The 16,804-nt window shown below is 42.0% G+C and overlaps 2 protein-coding genes across 3 annotated transcripts in view; one reads left to right on the top strand and one right to left on the bottom strand.

Moving 5' to 3' along the window:
* The window catches only part of antxr2a (ANTXR cell adhesion molecule 2a), a 79,335-nt gene that overhangs the window by 51,556 nt on the left and 10,975 nt on the right, over positions 1-16,804 (bottom strand). For both annotated transcript variants that reach the window (XM_078789421.1, XM_058069994.2), the window contains exons 7-10: positions 16,370-16,450; positions 13,308-13,368; positions 10,062-10,157; positions 6,637-6,706 (exon numbers count right to left, since the gene is read on the bottom strand). In XM_078789421.1, the coding sequence (XP_078645547.1) occupies positions 6,637-6,706; positions 10,062-10,157; positions 13,308-13,368; positions 16,370-16,450 (308 nt within the window). The remainder of the gene's footprint in view (positions 1-6,636; positions 6,707-10,061; positions 10,158-13,307; positions 13,369-16,369; positions 16,451-16,804) is intronic.
* Positions 8,719-10,766, top strand: LOC144898238 (uncharacterized). Its single transcript, XM_078789330.1, has one exon. The coding sequence runs from the start codon at positions 8,719-8,721 to the stop codon at positions 10,054-10,056; it is 1,338 nt and encodes a 445-aa protein (XP_078645456.1). The 3' UTR covers positions 10,057-10,766.

Here is a 16,804-nt window from a genome sequence, read left to right as displayed (position 1 = left end):
TAGCATCTAGGTCTGGTTTTAGCTTCTAAGTCCTTAGCTTCCGATTGTTTGGATAGCATCTAGGTCTGGTTTTAGCTTCATAGTCCTTAGCGTCTGATTGTTTGGATAGCATCTAGGTCTCGTTTTAGCCCCCCACTAGGAGGGACAAACACCAGTCAGACTAGATAGGACGTCTACGTTACGGTTGAGAAGCCATCTTGGAACAGAGGGAGGGGTCTGCGGCACTACCACCATGTGATCATCGGTAACCACGCCAATGGATCCGAACGACCGCCATCGGACGCCACGGAAGAGCGTAACCTGACAACACATCTTCTAACCCAGAATGCATTGCACTACGAATCCTAAGAATGAAAATGGCCGATCACTTCCTCTTGTTTGATGCTAAGCTTGATGCTAAGCTGTCTAAACAAAGGATGCAAATCAACAGTAAATGTCTAACATAAACATTTCCATACCCCCGCTGGAGCAGATGGAGCGGCGCCCCCCCGCGCCCCCCGTCAGCAGCTGCCCTGGGACCGCGTTCTGAATAATTGAGGAGCAATTGCATTAGCTTCTGTACCTGCTAGGTGTCGATGCCGGCCTCAGTTATTTTTTACCTTCCACCGTAATTGTGAAAACACCAGGTGAGGACATGCTGATGCAAGACCGCAGCCACCTCCCCGCCCGATGGCCGCCCCCAGCGGGGGCTGCGGGGGCTCCCCTGGCGTGGAGGAAGAAGGGGGAGAGCAGATGCCAGCGTTTCAAAGCCGACGCCGCAGCTGTCGGCACAGATGATGCCACCGCCGCCAAGAGTGCTACTCCAGCGCTTGATGACCGAGCGAGGATTGGAGGATTTGGACACGTCCAAGGCCGCCCACTCTTAGCTTCTTAGTCCTTAGCTTCTGACTGTTTGGATAGCATCGAGGTCTGGTTTTAGCATCTTAGTCCTTAGCTTCTGACTGTTTGGATAGCATCTAGGTCTGGTTTTAGCATCTTAGTCCTTAGCTTCCGATTGTTATGATAGCATCTAGGTCTGGTTTTAGCTTCTTGGTCCTTAGCTTACAATTGTTTGAATAGCATCTAGGTCTGGTTTTAGCATCTTAGTCCTTAGCTTATGATTGTTTGGATAGCATCTAGGTCTGGTTTTAGCATCTTGGTCCTTAGCTTCCGATTGTTTGAATAGCATCTAGGTCTGGTTTTAGCTCCCGATTGTTTAGATAGCATCTAGGTCTGGTTTTAGCTTCTTGGTCCTTAGCTTCCGATTGTTTGGATAGCATCTGGGTCTGGTTTTACCTTCTTAGTCCTTAGCTTCCGACTTTTAGATACGTAGCATCTGAGTCTGGTTTTAGCTTCTTGGTCCTTAGCTTCCGATTGTTTGGATAGCATCTGGGTCTGGTTTTAGCTTCTGATTGTTTGGATAGCATCTAGGTCTGGTTTTAGCTTCTTGGTCCTTAGCTTCCGATTGTTTGGATAGCATCTAGGTCTGGTTTTAGCTTCTGAGTCCTTAGCTTCCGATTGTTTGGATAGCATCTAGGTCTGGTTTTAGCTTCATAGTCCTTAGCTTCCCATTGTTTGGATAGCATCTAGGTCTGGTTTTACCTTCTTAGTCCTTAGCTTCCGACTTTTAGATAGCATCTGAGTCTGGTTTTAGCTTCTTGGTCCTTAGCTTCCGATTGTTAGGATAGCATCTAGATCTGGTTTTAGCTTCTTAGTCCTTAGCTTCCGATTGTTTGGACAGCATCTGGGTCTGGTTTTAGCTTCCGATTGTTTGGATAGCATCTAGGTCTGGTTTTACCTTCATAGTCCTTAGCTTCCGATTGTTTGGATAGCATCTAGGTCTGGTTTTAGCTTCTTGGTCCTTAGCTTCCGATTGTTAGAATAGCATCTAGGTCTGGTTTTAGCTTCTTAGTCCTTAGCTTCCGATTGTTTGGATAGCATCTGGGTCTGGTTTTAGCTTCTTAGTCCTTAGCTTCCGATTGTTTGGATAGCATCTAGGTCTGGTTTTAGCTTCATAGTCCTTAGCTTCCCATTGTTTGGATAGCATCTAGGTCTGGTTTTACCTTCTTAGTCCTTAGCTTCCGACTTTTAGATAGCATCTGAGTCTGGTTTTAGCTTCTTGGTCCTTAGCTTCCGATTGTTTGGATAGCATCTGGGTCTGGTTTTAGCTTCTGATTGTTTGGATAGCATCTAGGTCTGGTTTTAGCTTCTTGGTCCTTAGCTTCCGATTGTTTGGATAGCATCTAGGTCTGGTTTTAGCTTCTGAGTCCTTAGCTTCCGATTGTTTGGATAGCATCTAGGTCTGGTTTTAGCTTCATAGTCCTTAGCTTCCCATTGTTTGGATAGCATCTAGGTCTGGTTTTACCTTCTTAGTCCTTAGCTTCCGACTTTTAGATAGCATCTGAGTCTGGTTTTAGCTTCTTGGTCCTTAGCTTCCGATTGTTAGGATAGCATCTAGATCTGGTTTTAGCTTCTTAGTCCTTAGCTTCCGATTGTTTGGACAGCATCTGGGTCTGGTTTTAGCTTCCGATTGTTTGGATAGCATCTAGGTCTGGTTTTACCTTCATAGTCCTTAGCTTCCGATTGTTTGGATAGCATCTAGGTCTGGTTTTAGCTTCTTGGTCCTTAGCTTCCGATTGTTAGAATAGCATCTAGGTCTGGTTTTAGCTTCTTAGTCCTTAGCTTCCGATTGTTTGGATAGCATCTGGGTCTGGTTTTAGCTTCTTAGTCCTTAGCTTCCGATTGTTTGGATAGCATCTAGGTCTGGTTTTAGCTTCATAGTCCTTAGCTTCCCATTGTTTGGATAGCATCTAGGTCTGGTTTTACCTTCTTAGTCCTTAGCTTCCGACTTTTAGATAGCATCTGAGTCTGGTTTTAGCTTCTTGGTCCTTAGCTTCCGATTGTTTGGACAGCATCTAGGTCTGGTTTTAGCTTCCGATTGTTTGGATAGCATCTAGGTCTGGTTTTAGCTTCTTGGTCCTTAGCTTCCGATTGTTAGAATAGCATCTAGGTCTGGTTTTAGCTTCTTGGTCCTTAGTTTCCGATTGTTTGGATAGCATCTAGGTCTGGTTTTAGCTTCTTAGTCCTTAGCTTCCCATTGTTTGGATAGCATCTAGGTCTGGTTTTAGCCTCATGGTCTTACATTCACTCTTACATTCCTGAAGGTCGAGGTTTCGAAGGACGAGGATCTCGGAGATGCGCTCCTTCATGAGCCACGCTTGCGAGTGAAACGGCAGGAAAAACAAGCAAAAATGTTCCCACAGATGACTAGAGTCGTGTTTCCAGGGCACCGAGCATACCGGCGGCGCCGCCGTTGCGGCCCAGGCCGACAGATGGGCGGCCGCGGACGTTCCCGGGCTCGGAGGCTCGTCGCAGGTTGTCCGGGGCGCAGGGATTGTGTGAATTATTTACAACGGCGAGCGTGGAAAAAGGGAAAGGCTGCATCTGTCGCACAACCTTTTAAAAAGCCCCTCCAGCAGATGTGTTTACTCGCCGCCCCGACTAGTTAACTACTTAATGGGCCGCCGTCGGCAGCCAACACTTAATTAAGCCCGCCTCCTCGCGCCAGCCGTGGACACCCAGCGCCGCTTTCTGCGTAGCGCCTTTACAGATGTAGATGCTCCAGGAAGTAGTTTACGGCATCACTTGGCGAGGAGGCCGGAAGACGCGGAGACTTGTGGAGCAGATGCTACCTTAATGGCTCCTTTAATTAAGATTTGACTTCTCGTTTACTGACTTCTCGAGGCTAAACGACTAGCCTCTCTTTATGCTTCACGTTTGGAGCTATGAACGCATCGCACAATTATTTACACGAAACCAGGATTTCTTAATAATTATTACCCCATATCATATCTTCAGGTTACGATATTTCACAGTTGCAACATTTCATACTTGCAACATTTCATTTTACAACATTTTATACTTGCACGATTTCATGTTACAATATTTCACAGTTGCAACATTTCATGTTACAATATTTCACAGTTGCAACATTTCATGTTACGATATTTTATACTTGCACGATTTCTTGTTACGATATTTCATAGTTGCAACGTTTCATGTTATGAAGTTTCATGATTACAACATTTTACAGTTGCAACATTTCATGTTACGATATTTCACAGTTGCAACATTTCATGTTACGATATTTCACAGTTGCAACATTTCATGTTACGATATTTCATAGTTGCAACATTTCATGTTACGATATTTCACAGTTGCAACATTTCATGTTACGATATTTCACAGTTGCAACATTTCATGTTACGATATTTCATAGTTGCAACATTTCAAGTTACGATATTTCACAGTTGCAACATTTCATGTTACGATATTTTATACTTGCACGATTTCTTGTTACGATATTTCATAGTTGCAACGTTTCATGTTATGAAGTTTCATGATTACAACATTTTACAGTTGCAACATTTCATGTTACGATATTTCACGGTTGCAACATTTCGTGTTACGATATTTCACAGTTGCAACATTTCATGTTACGATATTTCATCGTTGCAACATTTCAAGTTACGATATTTCACAGTTGCAACATTTCATGTTACGATATTTCACAGTTGCAACATTTCATGTTACGATATTTTATACTTGCACGATTTCTTGTTACGATATTTCATAGTTGCAACGTTTCATGTTATGAAGTTTCATGATTACAACATTTTACAGTTGCAACATTTCATGTTACGATATTTCACGATTGCAACATTTCATGTTACGATATTTCACGGTTGCAACATTTCGTGTTACGATATTTCACAGTTGCAACATTTCATGTTACGATATTTCATAGTTGCAACATTTCATGTTACGATATTTCATGGTTACAACATTTCGTGTTACAATATTTCAGTTACGACATTTCATGTTACGATATTTCATACTTGCAACATTTCATTTTACAACATTTTATACCTGCACGATTTCATGTTACGATAATTCACAGATTTCTTATGATATTTCATAGTTGCAACATTTCAAGTTATGAAGTTTCATGAGTACAATATTTCACAGTTGCAACATTTCACGTTACAATATTTCACAGTTGCAACATTTCACGTTACGATATTTCACAGTTGCAACATTTCATGTTACGATATTTCATACTTGCAACATTTCATTGTACAACATTTTATACTTACACAATTTCTTGTTACGATAATTCATAGTTGTAACGTTTCATGTTACAATATTTCACAGTTGCAACATTTCATGTTACGATAATTCATACTTGCAACATTACATTTTACGACATTTTATACTTGCACGATTTCTTGTTGCGATATTTCACAGTTGCAACATTTCATGTTACGATATTTCACAGTTGCAACATTTCAAGTTACGATATTTCACAGTTGCAACATTTCACGTTACGATATTTCACAGTTGCAACTTTTCAAGTTACGATATTTCATACTTGCAACATTTCATTGTACGACATTTTATACTTGCACGATTTCTTGTAACGATATTTCACAGTTGCAACATTTCATGTTATGATATTTCACAGTTGCAACATTTCATGTTTCGATATTTCACAGTTGCAACATTTCATGTTACAACATTTTATACTTGCACGATTTCTTTTTACGATATTTCATAGTTGCAACATTTCACGTTATGAAGTTTCACGATTATATTTCACAGTTACAACATTGCGTTTCGCAGCAATGGCGTTTTGTGTTACAACATTTCATATTTACAGCGTTCGCGGAGACGGCATACCGACATTTGTCAGTTGCGGTATTTCGTAGTACATTTCACGATTACAGCGTTTCGACATTTGGCAGTTGCAATTCATCGTGACAACAATTTCTGTTACCACATTCCATGGTTACCACGTTTCTAGTTACAATATTTCACAGTTACAACATTGCGTGTTTGCCGTTTCGCAGTTATGGTGTTTTATGTTCCAATCTTGTATGGTTACAGTGTTGTTTCGGTAACGGTGTTTCAACATTTACCTAGCGAGTGAACAATGCCGCTCGCTAGTAGCCATAGAAAATCCAAATGTAAGACAATGTTCCAATTAAGTCCCAAAAATATTGTCAAAGAGGAACAGCAATAAATCCCCATTTTATGGCACTAATCTTTTCAAAATATCATTTCAGCCAAGGATGGTTTAGTTTGAGAAAGACTAAAATGATTTGCTTCAGAGCAGAGATAATCCAGCGGGAGGTTGAAGTCCAAGTGGGGGGTACAGTATTATATGTATAAGTACGCTCCATAATCTGTTTTCCAGCCCCCCAGGAGCCTCCGCTAGTCACAATCATACATTTTTGATTGGATTGCAGTCAGCCAGGACATTGAAATCTGTCGCCGCATCTAAAAAGCCTGCGTGATCATCTGTTATGTTTAAGGATTATAAAAGCCGACACGTAGCGACGCCGCTGCAGGTCTTGGTGGCTCGTACGGAGGACGTGTTTGTCTTCAAAGCGCACCGCGCCGGACAGCTACTCATCCGCTGTCACCTCATGACGCGCTTTGATTTTGGCCATGAAAGTGACAATGGAGTTAAGAGCAGATATGGTTCTGCATGGAAAGGAAACGCCTCGGAAGTTCACAGTCCTTCCTCCCGATGCCTCGCATTTGCAGGACAAACACAATACACAATACACAATACACAATACACACAACACTTACTGTCCCACTTGGTAGAGCTCGGGGGCAGGACAGAGCAGGTAATCATTGCGAACGGTGCTCGGCTTGTGATCTGTCAAAAACAAAGTAAAACATTCATCATCATCACACACTATGCAGTTATACACGCTTATTCATAGTACATACAGTATATGGGGAGAGGAGGTCAACATTAGGATTACCGCAGGTGGATAGAAAGATATTTCATACTTGCAACATTTCATGTTATGAATTTTCATACATGCAACATTTCATGTTACCATATTTCATACTTGCAACATTTCATGTTACAATATTTCATACTTGCAACGTTTCAGGTTACAAAATTTCACAGTTACACCATTTCATGTTACGATATTTCACAGTTGCAACATTTCTTGTTACGATATTTCATACTTGCACCATTTCATGTTACCATATTTCATACTTGCAACATTTCATGTTACAATATTTCATACTTGCAACATTTCATCTTACGATATTTCACAGTTGCAACATTTCTTGTTACGATATTTCATACTTGCACCATTTCATCTTACGATATTTCACAGTTGCAACATTTCTTGTTACAATATTTCATACTTGCAACATTTCATGTTACGATATTTCACAGTTGCAACATTTCATGTTACGATATTTCACAGTTGCAACATTTCTTGTTACGATATTTCATACTTGCAACATTTCATGTTACGATATTTCATACTTGCAACATTTCATCTTACGATATTTCACAGTTGCAACATTTCTTGTTACGATATTTCATACTTGCAACATTTCATGTTACGATATTTCATACTTGCACCATTTCATGTTACCATATTTCATACTTGCAACATTTCATGTTACGATATTTCATACTTGCAACATTTCATGTTACCATATTTCATACTTGCAACGTTTCATGTTACAATATTTCATACTTGCAACGTTTCAGGTTACAAAATTTCACAGTTACACCATTTCATGTTACGATATTTCATACTTGCACCATTTCATGTTACCATATTTCATACTTGCAACATTTCATGCTGCACCATTTCATGTTACAATATTTCATACTTGCAACATTTCATGTTATGATATTTCACAGTTGCAACATTTCATGTTATGATATTTCATACTTGCAAAATTTCATGTTATGATATTTCATAGTTGCAGCATTTCATGTTACCATATTTCATACTTGCAACATTTCATGTTGCAAGTATGAAATATGGTAACCTGAAATGGTGCAACATTTCATGTTGCACCATTTCATGTTACGATATTTCATACTTGCAACATTTCATATTACGATATTTCACAGTTGCAGCATTTCATGTTATGACGTATCATGTTTGCTGCTGTCATAGTGAGTTATTTTACAACCTTCCATGGTTAGCCATGGAACCCAATATTTCTAGGGACAAATATTGTGCGGCATTGTGCATGCAGTGTGTGTGTATGTCTGCATCAGCATGTGTTTGGAGTGTGTGTGTGTGTGTGTGTGTGTGTGTGTGTGTGTGTGTGTGTGTGTGTGCGTGCATCTGCTGAGGATCAGGGAGGTTGGAAACGTCTTCGGCCACGGAGGTCGTTTCTTTGCGCCCGGGCCTCCAACTGCCGAGGTGACAGAGAAGACGGGAGCATCTGTCTCGCATATGCGGCGTGTTTGAGAGCCGCCATGATGCCTGTCCATAATTAAAAACGTGCCCCCGCCGTCAAAAAGGTCGTCGGAACACATGCGGGAAGCCAAAAACGGGAATCGGCGGCCCCAAGTGGGCGGACGCGACCGAACGCGACTAAACTGAGAAAGGACGCGCAGGAGGACATCTGCTGACGGCCGCTTCCTAACTAAGTCCCGCTCTTTAAAAAGCAGAGAAAATATGCTGAAGTATTTTAGTCGCCGGCATCAGAAAATAACTTGTCAAGGAGGGAAGTGTTGTCATTGGCAGCCGTCGGTGCCGCCCAACCCGCCGCCAAATGAGTGTTTGAGAAGATGAGCTCCGGGCGCCAAATGCCGTTTGTTTCTCAGCAGAACAGACTGCATCCCAAAATAAGGAGCACAGTTGACCTACATAGCCTCGCTGTTCCCGGGGAGGCCGGATGGGGACCACGACGGGGACCACGACGGGGACCACGACGGGGACCACGACGGGGACCACGACGGGGACCACGACGGGGCCCACGACGGGGACCATGACGGGTGCCACGACGGGGACCACGACAGAAACCACAACAGGGAACACAACAGGGACCACCACGGGGACCACAACAAGGACCACGACGGGGACCATGACGGGGACCATGACAGAGACCCCAACGAGGACCACAACGGGGACCACGACGAGGACCATGACGGAAACCACAACAGGGAACACAACAGGGACCACCACGGGGACCATGACGGGGACCACGACGGGGACCACAACAAGGACCACAACGGGGACCATGACAGAGACCCCAACGAGGACCACAACGGGGACCACGACGAGGACCACGACAGGGAACACAACAGGGAACACAACAGGGACCACCACGGGGACCATGACGGGGACCACGACAGGGACCACAACAGAGACCACAACAACGACCACAACAGGGACCACGACAGGGACCACAACAACGACCACAACAGGGACCACGACGGGGACCACGACAGAGACCACAATGAGGACCACAACGGGGACCACAACGGGGACCACGACGGGGACCATGACTGGTGCCACGACAGGGACCACAACGAGGACCACGACGGGGACCGCGACGAGGACCACAACGAGGGCCACTGCGGGGACCACGACCACAACGGGGACCATGACTGGTGCCACGACGAGGACCACAACGAGGACCGTGACGGGGACCACAACGAGGGCCACTACGGGGACCACGACCACGACGGGGACCACAACGGGGAACACAACAGGGACCACAATGGGGACCATGATGGGGACCACAACGAGGACCACAACAGAGACTACGACGAGGACCACGACGGGGACCACGATGAGGACCACAACGGGGACCACAACGAGGACCACGACGGGGACCACGACAGGGACCACAACAAGGGCCACTCCGGGGACCACGATGAGGACCATGATGGAGACCACAACGGGGGCCACGACGAGGGCCACGACGGGGACCACAACAGGGACCACGACGGGGACCACGACAGTGACCACAACAGGGACCACGACGGTGACCACAACAGGGACCACGACGGTGACCACAACAGGGACCACGACGGTGACCACAACAGGGACCACGACGGTGACCACAACGGGTGCCACGATGGACACCACAACAGAGACAATAAAGAGGGCCACAACAAGGACCACAATGGGGACCACAATGGGGACCACAACAGGGACCACGACGGTGACGAGAACAGACACCACGACGGGGACCACGACGGGGACCACGACGGGGACCACGTACTAACTTACTAATGGTTTGCTGGTCCAAGATGAAGCTGCACACCACACTTTCGCTGCTGCGGCCGAGAGCGAAGCCATTCCCTCGCAGGACGATGTTGAAGGACTCTGGAATGGAAACATTTGGGAGAAGATGACAGGACAAGACTGGAAGAACAAGGGACTCGGGGGCCATTTGGATCATTTTGGACAGTTTTTTATGTGGAATACACGCCCACCCAAGTACCATACGTCTACTCTATTGCGTAATAAAAGCATATAGTTAATTATAGGGGTGTTATTTCATTCCTAGAGGTCTCTAATAATGTTAAAAAAACATTTAAAAGGTTGTAAACAGGTTTTCTATGGCTTATTTTCTCTTATTATATCTACTATATTTTGGGTAATAGGAGTGTAAAGGTGACTATAGGGCTGCTATTTCATGTCTGGAGGGCTCTAATAATGTTAAAAAAAACATTTCAAAGGTCATAAACAGGTTTTCTGTGTTTTATCTTATTTTCATACATCTACTATATTGGGTAATAGGAGTGTAAAGGTGACTATAGGGGTGTTATTTCATGTCTGGAGGGCTCTAATAATGTTAAAAAAAAACATTTCAAAGATCATAAACAGTTTTCTGTGTCTTATGTTATTTTCATACGTCTACTCTATTGCATAATAAAAGTGGAAAGGTGACTATAGGGGTGTTATTTCATTCCTAGAGGTCTCTAATGTAAAAAAAAACATTTGAAAGGTCATAAACACATTTTCTGTGTCTTATCTTATTTTCATACATCTACTATATTGGGTAACAGGAGTGTGAAGGTGACTATAGGGGTGTTATTTCATTCCAAGAGGTCTCTAATAATGTTAAAAAAAACATTTAAAAGGTTGTAAACAGGTTTTCTATGTCTTATTTTCTCTTATTATGTCTACTATATTGGGTAATAAGAGTGTTAAGGTGACTATAGGGGTGTTATTTCATTCCGAGAGGTCTCTAATAATGTTAAAAAACATTTAAAAAGTTGTAAACAGGTTTTCTATGTCTTATTTTCTCTTATTACGTCTACTATATTGGGTAATAAGAGTGTAAAGGTGACTATAGGGGTGTTATTTCATTCCTAGAGGTCTCTAATAATGTTAAAAAAAACATTTAAAAGGTCGTAAACAGGTTTTCTATGTCTTATTTTCTCTTATTACATCTACTATATTGGGTAATAGGAGTGTAAAGGTGACTATAGGGGTGTTATTTCACATCTGGAGGTCTCTAATAATGTTAAAAAAACATTTAAAAGGTCGTAAACAGGTTTTCTATGTCTCATTTTCTTTTATTACATCTACTATATTGGGTAATTGGAGTGTAAAGGTGACTATAGGGGTGTTATTTCATTCCTAGAGGTCTCTAATAATGTTGAAAAAACATTTAAAAGGTCGTAAACAGGTTTTCTATGTCTTATTTTCTCTTATTATGTCTACTATATTGGGTAATAGGAGTGTAAAGGTGACTATAGGGGTGTTATTTCATTCCTAAAGGTCTCTAATAATGTTAAAAAAACATTCAAAAGGTCATAAACAGGTTTTCTATGTCTTATTCTCTCTTATTATGTCTACTATATTGGGTAATAAGAGTGTTAAAGTGACTATAGGGGTGTTATATCATTCCTAGATGTCTCTAATAATGTTAAAAAAAACATTTAAAAGGTTGTAAACAGGTTTTCTAGGTCTTATTTTCTCTTATGTCTACTATATTGGGTAATAATAAAGGTGACTATAGGGGTGTTATTTCATTCCGAGAGGTCTCTGATAATGTTAAAAAAAACATTTAAAAGGTTGTAAACAGGTTTTCTATGTCTTATTTTCTCTTATTACATCTACTATATTGGGTAATAGGAGTGTAAAGGTGACTATAGGGGTGTTATATCATTCCTAGATGTCTCTAATAATGTTAAAAAAAACATTTAAAAGGTTGTAAACAGGTTTTCTATGTCTTATTTTCTCTTATTACATCTACTATATTGGGTAATAGGAGTGTAAAGGTGACTATAGGGGTGTTATTTCACATCTGGAGGTCTCTAATAATGTTAAAAAAACATTTAAAAGGTCGTAAACAGGTTTTCTATGTCTCATTTTCTTTTATTACATCTACTATATTGGGTAATTGGAGTGTAAAGGTGACTATAGGGGTGTTATTTCATTCCTAGAGGTCTCTAATAATGTTGAAAAAACATTTAAAAGGTCGTAAACAGGTTTTCTATGTCTTATTTTCTCTTATTATGTCTACTATATTGGGTAATAGGAGTGTAAAGGTGACTATAGGGGTGTTATTTCATTCCTAAAGGTCTCTAATAATGTTAAAAAAACATTCAAAAGGTCATAAACAGGTTTTCTATGTCTTATTCTCTCTTATTATGTCTACTATATTGGGTAATAAGAGTGTTAAAGTGACTATAGGGGTGTTATATCATTCCTAGATGTCTCTAATAATGTTAAAAAAAACATTTAAAAGGTTGTAAACAGGTTTTCTAGGTCTTATTTTCTCTTATGTCTACTATATTGGGTAATAATAAAGGTGACTATAGGGGTGTTATTTCATTCCGAGAGGTCTCTGATAATGTTAAAAAAAACATTTAAAAGGTTGTAAACAGGTTTTCTATGTCTTATTTTCTCTTATTACATCTACTATATTGGGTAATAGGAGTGTAAAGGTGACTATAGGGGTGTTATATCATTCCTAGATGTCTCTAATAATGTTAAAAAAAACATTTAAAAGGTTGTAAACAGGTTTTCTATGTCTTATTTTCTCTTATTACATCTACTATATTGGGTAATAGGAGTGTAAAGGTGACTATAGGGGTTTTATTTCATTCCTAGAGGTCTCTAATAATGTTAAAAAAATCATTTAAAAGGTCGTAAAACAGGTTTTCTATGGCTTATTTTCTCTTATTACATCTACTTAATTGGGTAATAGGAGTGTAAAGGTGACTATAGGGGTGTTATTTCATTCCTAAAGGTCTCTAATAATGTTAAAAAAAACATTTAAAAGGTCATAAACAGGTTTTCTATGTCTTATTTTTCAGCCAAAAGACCAAAAATGCAACATAAAGTTTGTCGGGCAGCACTTTGGGCCCAGCAGAAGAAGATTGATGAGGACTGTAGTGAAATAATGCGCCGCCATCAGCTATCAGCTGCTTGCGTCTCGGAGGACACGTCGCTGCTATCCCAGTTAAGATCAGCTGCCAATAGAAAAAAAAAGAAAAAAAAAAAAACACTTCCACTCACCGTTGACACAGACGCTGGAGGGCTCCACGCTCAGGATTTCGGTGCACGATCTCTTCAATATCTGCGGAGAGAGACATAGTGGCACATCATCGCCGGAGGGCCCGGAACAAATACATCACGCCGCGCCGCCTATCAACTATGTCAGCTTTAGAAAACAGATTAAGGTGCAACACCTGAGAAACGTCTCCAGCCCGATTGGGGCCTGGCAGCTACGGGGCGGGGGTGGGGTGAGGATATCGGGGCTCGGAAGCCTTTATGGGAAAATTATGCGGAACTATTACATCCCCGGGTTCTATTAAAAGCGGCGGATGCGGCATTAACATATAAAGAGCCTTGTGAGAGCCCCTGTCACACAGCCGCACTGTCCCCATTCAATAAATCAACAAAGGACAAACTATGCAAATCTCAGTACACACTCGGTAAAAAGAAGCATATTAACCGCAATATCGCACACTCGGACCTTTCATCTGATGTTGCCCGCAGCTTCAATCTGAACGCGGGAAGTATTTACAGCGCCGCCGCTAATGTGACAGCAGGATATGGAAGCGTTTATTCCGGGATAATGACTTCCCGGGCACGGCCCAGATAAAGACAACACAGCGGGAATAAAGATGTCCGCTTATTTGCCCGCTTCCCTCCGTGTTTGTCGGGAATACCTTTGGCGCTGATTTATGCCATCGCTCATTGCAGTATTAATTAATTATTCATATCAACTTGATGATGCAGGCGGGGTCTCGTTTGCTACACTTGGATACTTACACACCCGTTGACAAGTCCCTGAAAGCCAACAGCAAATGGAGAAAAATAATAATAATAATAATACTACTAATAATACTACTACTACTAATAATAATAATAATAATAATAATAATAATAATAATAATAATACTAATAATACTAATAATACTAATAATAATAATAATAATAATAATACTCAGCTGCACGGCAGTCGAGTGGTTAGTGCGCAGACCTCACAGAGGGTTCAATTCCACCGTCTGCCATCTCTGTGTGGAGTTAGAATGTTTTCTCCGGGTACTCCGGTTTCCTCCCACATTCCAAAAACATGCTAGGTTAATTAGCCACTCCAAATTGTGAGTGTGAATGGTTGTTTGTCTGTATGTGCCCTGTGATTGGCTGGCCACCAGTCCAGGGTGTAAAACCGCCTCTGGCCCCAAGACAGCTGGGATAGGCTCCAGCACGCCCCGCGACCCTCGTGAGGAAAAGTGGTATTAAAATTAAAATTAAAATTAAAATTAAAATTAAAATTAAAATTAAAATTAAAATTAAAATTAAAATTAAAATTAAAATTAAAATTAAAATTAAAATTAAAATTAAAATTAAAATTAAAATTAAAATTAAAATTAAAATTAAAATTAAAATTAAAATTAAAAAATACAAATACAAATACAAATACAAATAATAACCCCCCCCCCCGCAACCCTTGTGAGGATAAGCGGTAGAAAAAAATAAATAAAAATAAAAATAAAAATAAAAATAAAAATAAAAATAAAAATAAAAATAAAAATAAAAATAAAAATAAAAATAAAAATAAAAATAAAAATAAAAATAAAAATAACCCCCACAACCCTCGTGAGGAAAAGCGGTAGAAAATGAATGAATGAATAAAAACATTCATAATAATCATAATATTCATAATAATCATAATATTCATAATCATCATAATAACACCCCGCAACCCTGGTGAGGATAAGCAGTAGAAAATGAATGAATGAATAATAATAATAGTCATCATAATAAGAAATAATGACCAAAATAAAAATAAGAAAGAAAGCAGCAGACGAAGAAAAATAAAGAAGCAGAAAAACGAAGAGAAGAAAACAGAAAGAGAAAGGAAGATTTAGGAGGGTACGGGTCCCCCAAAGAGGTCTCGGAGAGGGTTGGAGGACCCTAGTAGCAGGACGGGTGGGTGCTGTCGTGTCCTGGGGGGGCCGAAGATGGTGGTTTGGTGTGTAATACTCCAACACCAAATAAGATTAGCATGTTTCCCGGGTGTCAAACAACGCTAACAAGCATTTGTGGGTGGGGGTTGCAGGGGGCTCAGATCCAAAAGTCCCCGCTAGAGACAGACTTGGACTCTGTTAAAAGGAATCAGGAAGGGGGGGGCTTTTTTCACCAGCAAGGTGAGAATTGTGTTTTGTACGCCAATACGTCTTAGCGTCATGACGCCGCCCCAAAAGGAGGCCCCTTTGCCTTGAATGGCAGACACGAGGGGAGGGGGGGGGCATCCATGAAGACGACCCCCGCTGCTTCTGGAACGCCAATCCAATGTGCCCTGTCAGTCAATCACACGCTTCTTTTTACACTTGGAAAACAGGCAGAACGCTATTTCTAAATAGGGCACCGCAGGGGTGTCCAAAGTCCGGCCCGGGGTCCTAATGTGCCTCACTTTTTTCTCTTTTATGGGCCCCAAATTGAAATCACAACATGCCAACATCGCGGCTATGCTGGAGCCTATGCCAGCTGACACCCTGACATAGGCGCCCCCGCCCCCCAACCCCCCACCGGTAGGACTAGCAGGTAGTATTTCTAAAAAATATATAATAATACAAAAATATTGTTAAAAAAAGTCCAATTTGCTACAGCTTGGTGCCCACGTGTTATTATTATTATTATTATTATTTTTCCATATGAGGTCAAATATGATAATGCTAAAAAATAAAATGTTTCTTTTATTTTGAAGTCCTGATTTTACCAGCAACAGGATGTCAAGTATTGCAGATGGTTTTTTTTTTTACATGAAAGATTCAATTAAGATAAACAAAGTATGTCGGAAAGGGGAAGGCAAACGAGGGGGGGTTACCTCCCTGGGGACGGGGGTTGGGGGCGGACGGGGGGCAGGTAGGGTTAGACACAAAACGTTTTAGCTAATCTGGGTGGAAAGCATCTTCTACTTCCTGCGGCACATCTGGCAACCCCACCCCTACCAGATTCTGGTCCCGGAAATCAAACCTTTGCTTTGGGGTCAAGCGGACAGGAAATGAGGCATCCGCCCAAACGGGCCGCTTCCGTAAAGCCAAGCAAAAGAAAGAAGGCCCACTCACCGAGTTGACGATGCCTTTGAGCGCGTGGAAGCCATCTTTGACGGGGAACACTTGGTCCCGGGTGTCGGCGATGTCGGCGAGCTGCGAGGGCGACACGGGAGAGGAGCGGTGACGCGTGGCCGGGCTGCTTCGGACTGCGACTCCGTCTTTGCGAGAGCGAGCCTTTGCTTTCAAACAACGGGCGGCAGGCGCCGGAGCAGATGGCACGACTGTGGCACACGCTTGCTTCGCGGCGCCGCAAACTGGGACGCGTGTTGCCTTTGTTTGGGACTTAGCGGGCGCGGGGTGGTTACCAATGGTTACGGTGGGACGCCATCTTGGACGCACTGACCGGCACAGGCCGCCGAAATGTCGGAAGGCGTCTCCAAGTAAGCCTCAAATGTGGACATCCTGTCATGGGGTCCCAGGGTGGGTCAGGGCGGCCGTTCCGGAAGC

This window comes from Doryrhamphus excisus, linkage group LG3, assembly GCF_037039965.1.
Source record: "Doryrhamphus excisus strain RoL-2023G ecotype Guam linkage group LG3, RoL_Dexc_Guam_v1.1, whole genome shotgun sequence".
NCBI classification, from domain to species: domain Eukaryota; kingdom Metazoa; phylum Chordata; class Actinopteri; order Syngnathiformes; family Syngnathidae; genus Doryrhamphus; species Doryrhamphus excisus.
This window is presented reverse-complemented; position numbering and strand designations above follow the sequence as displayed.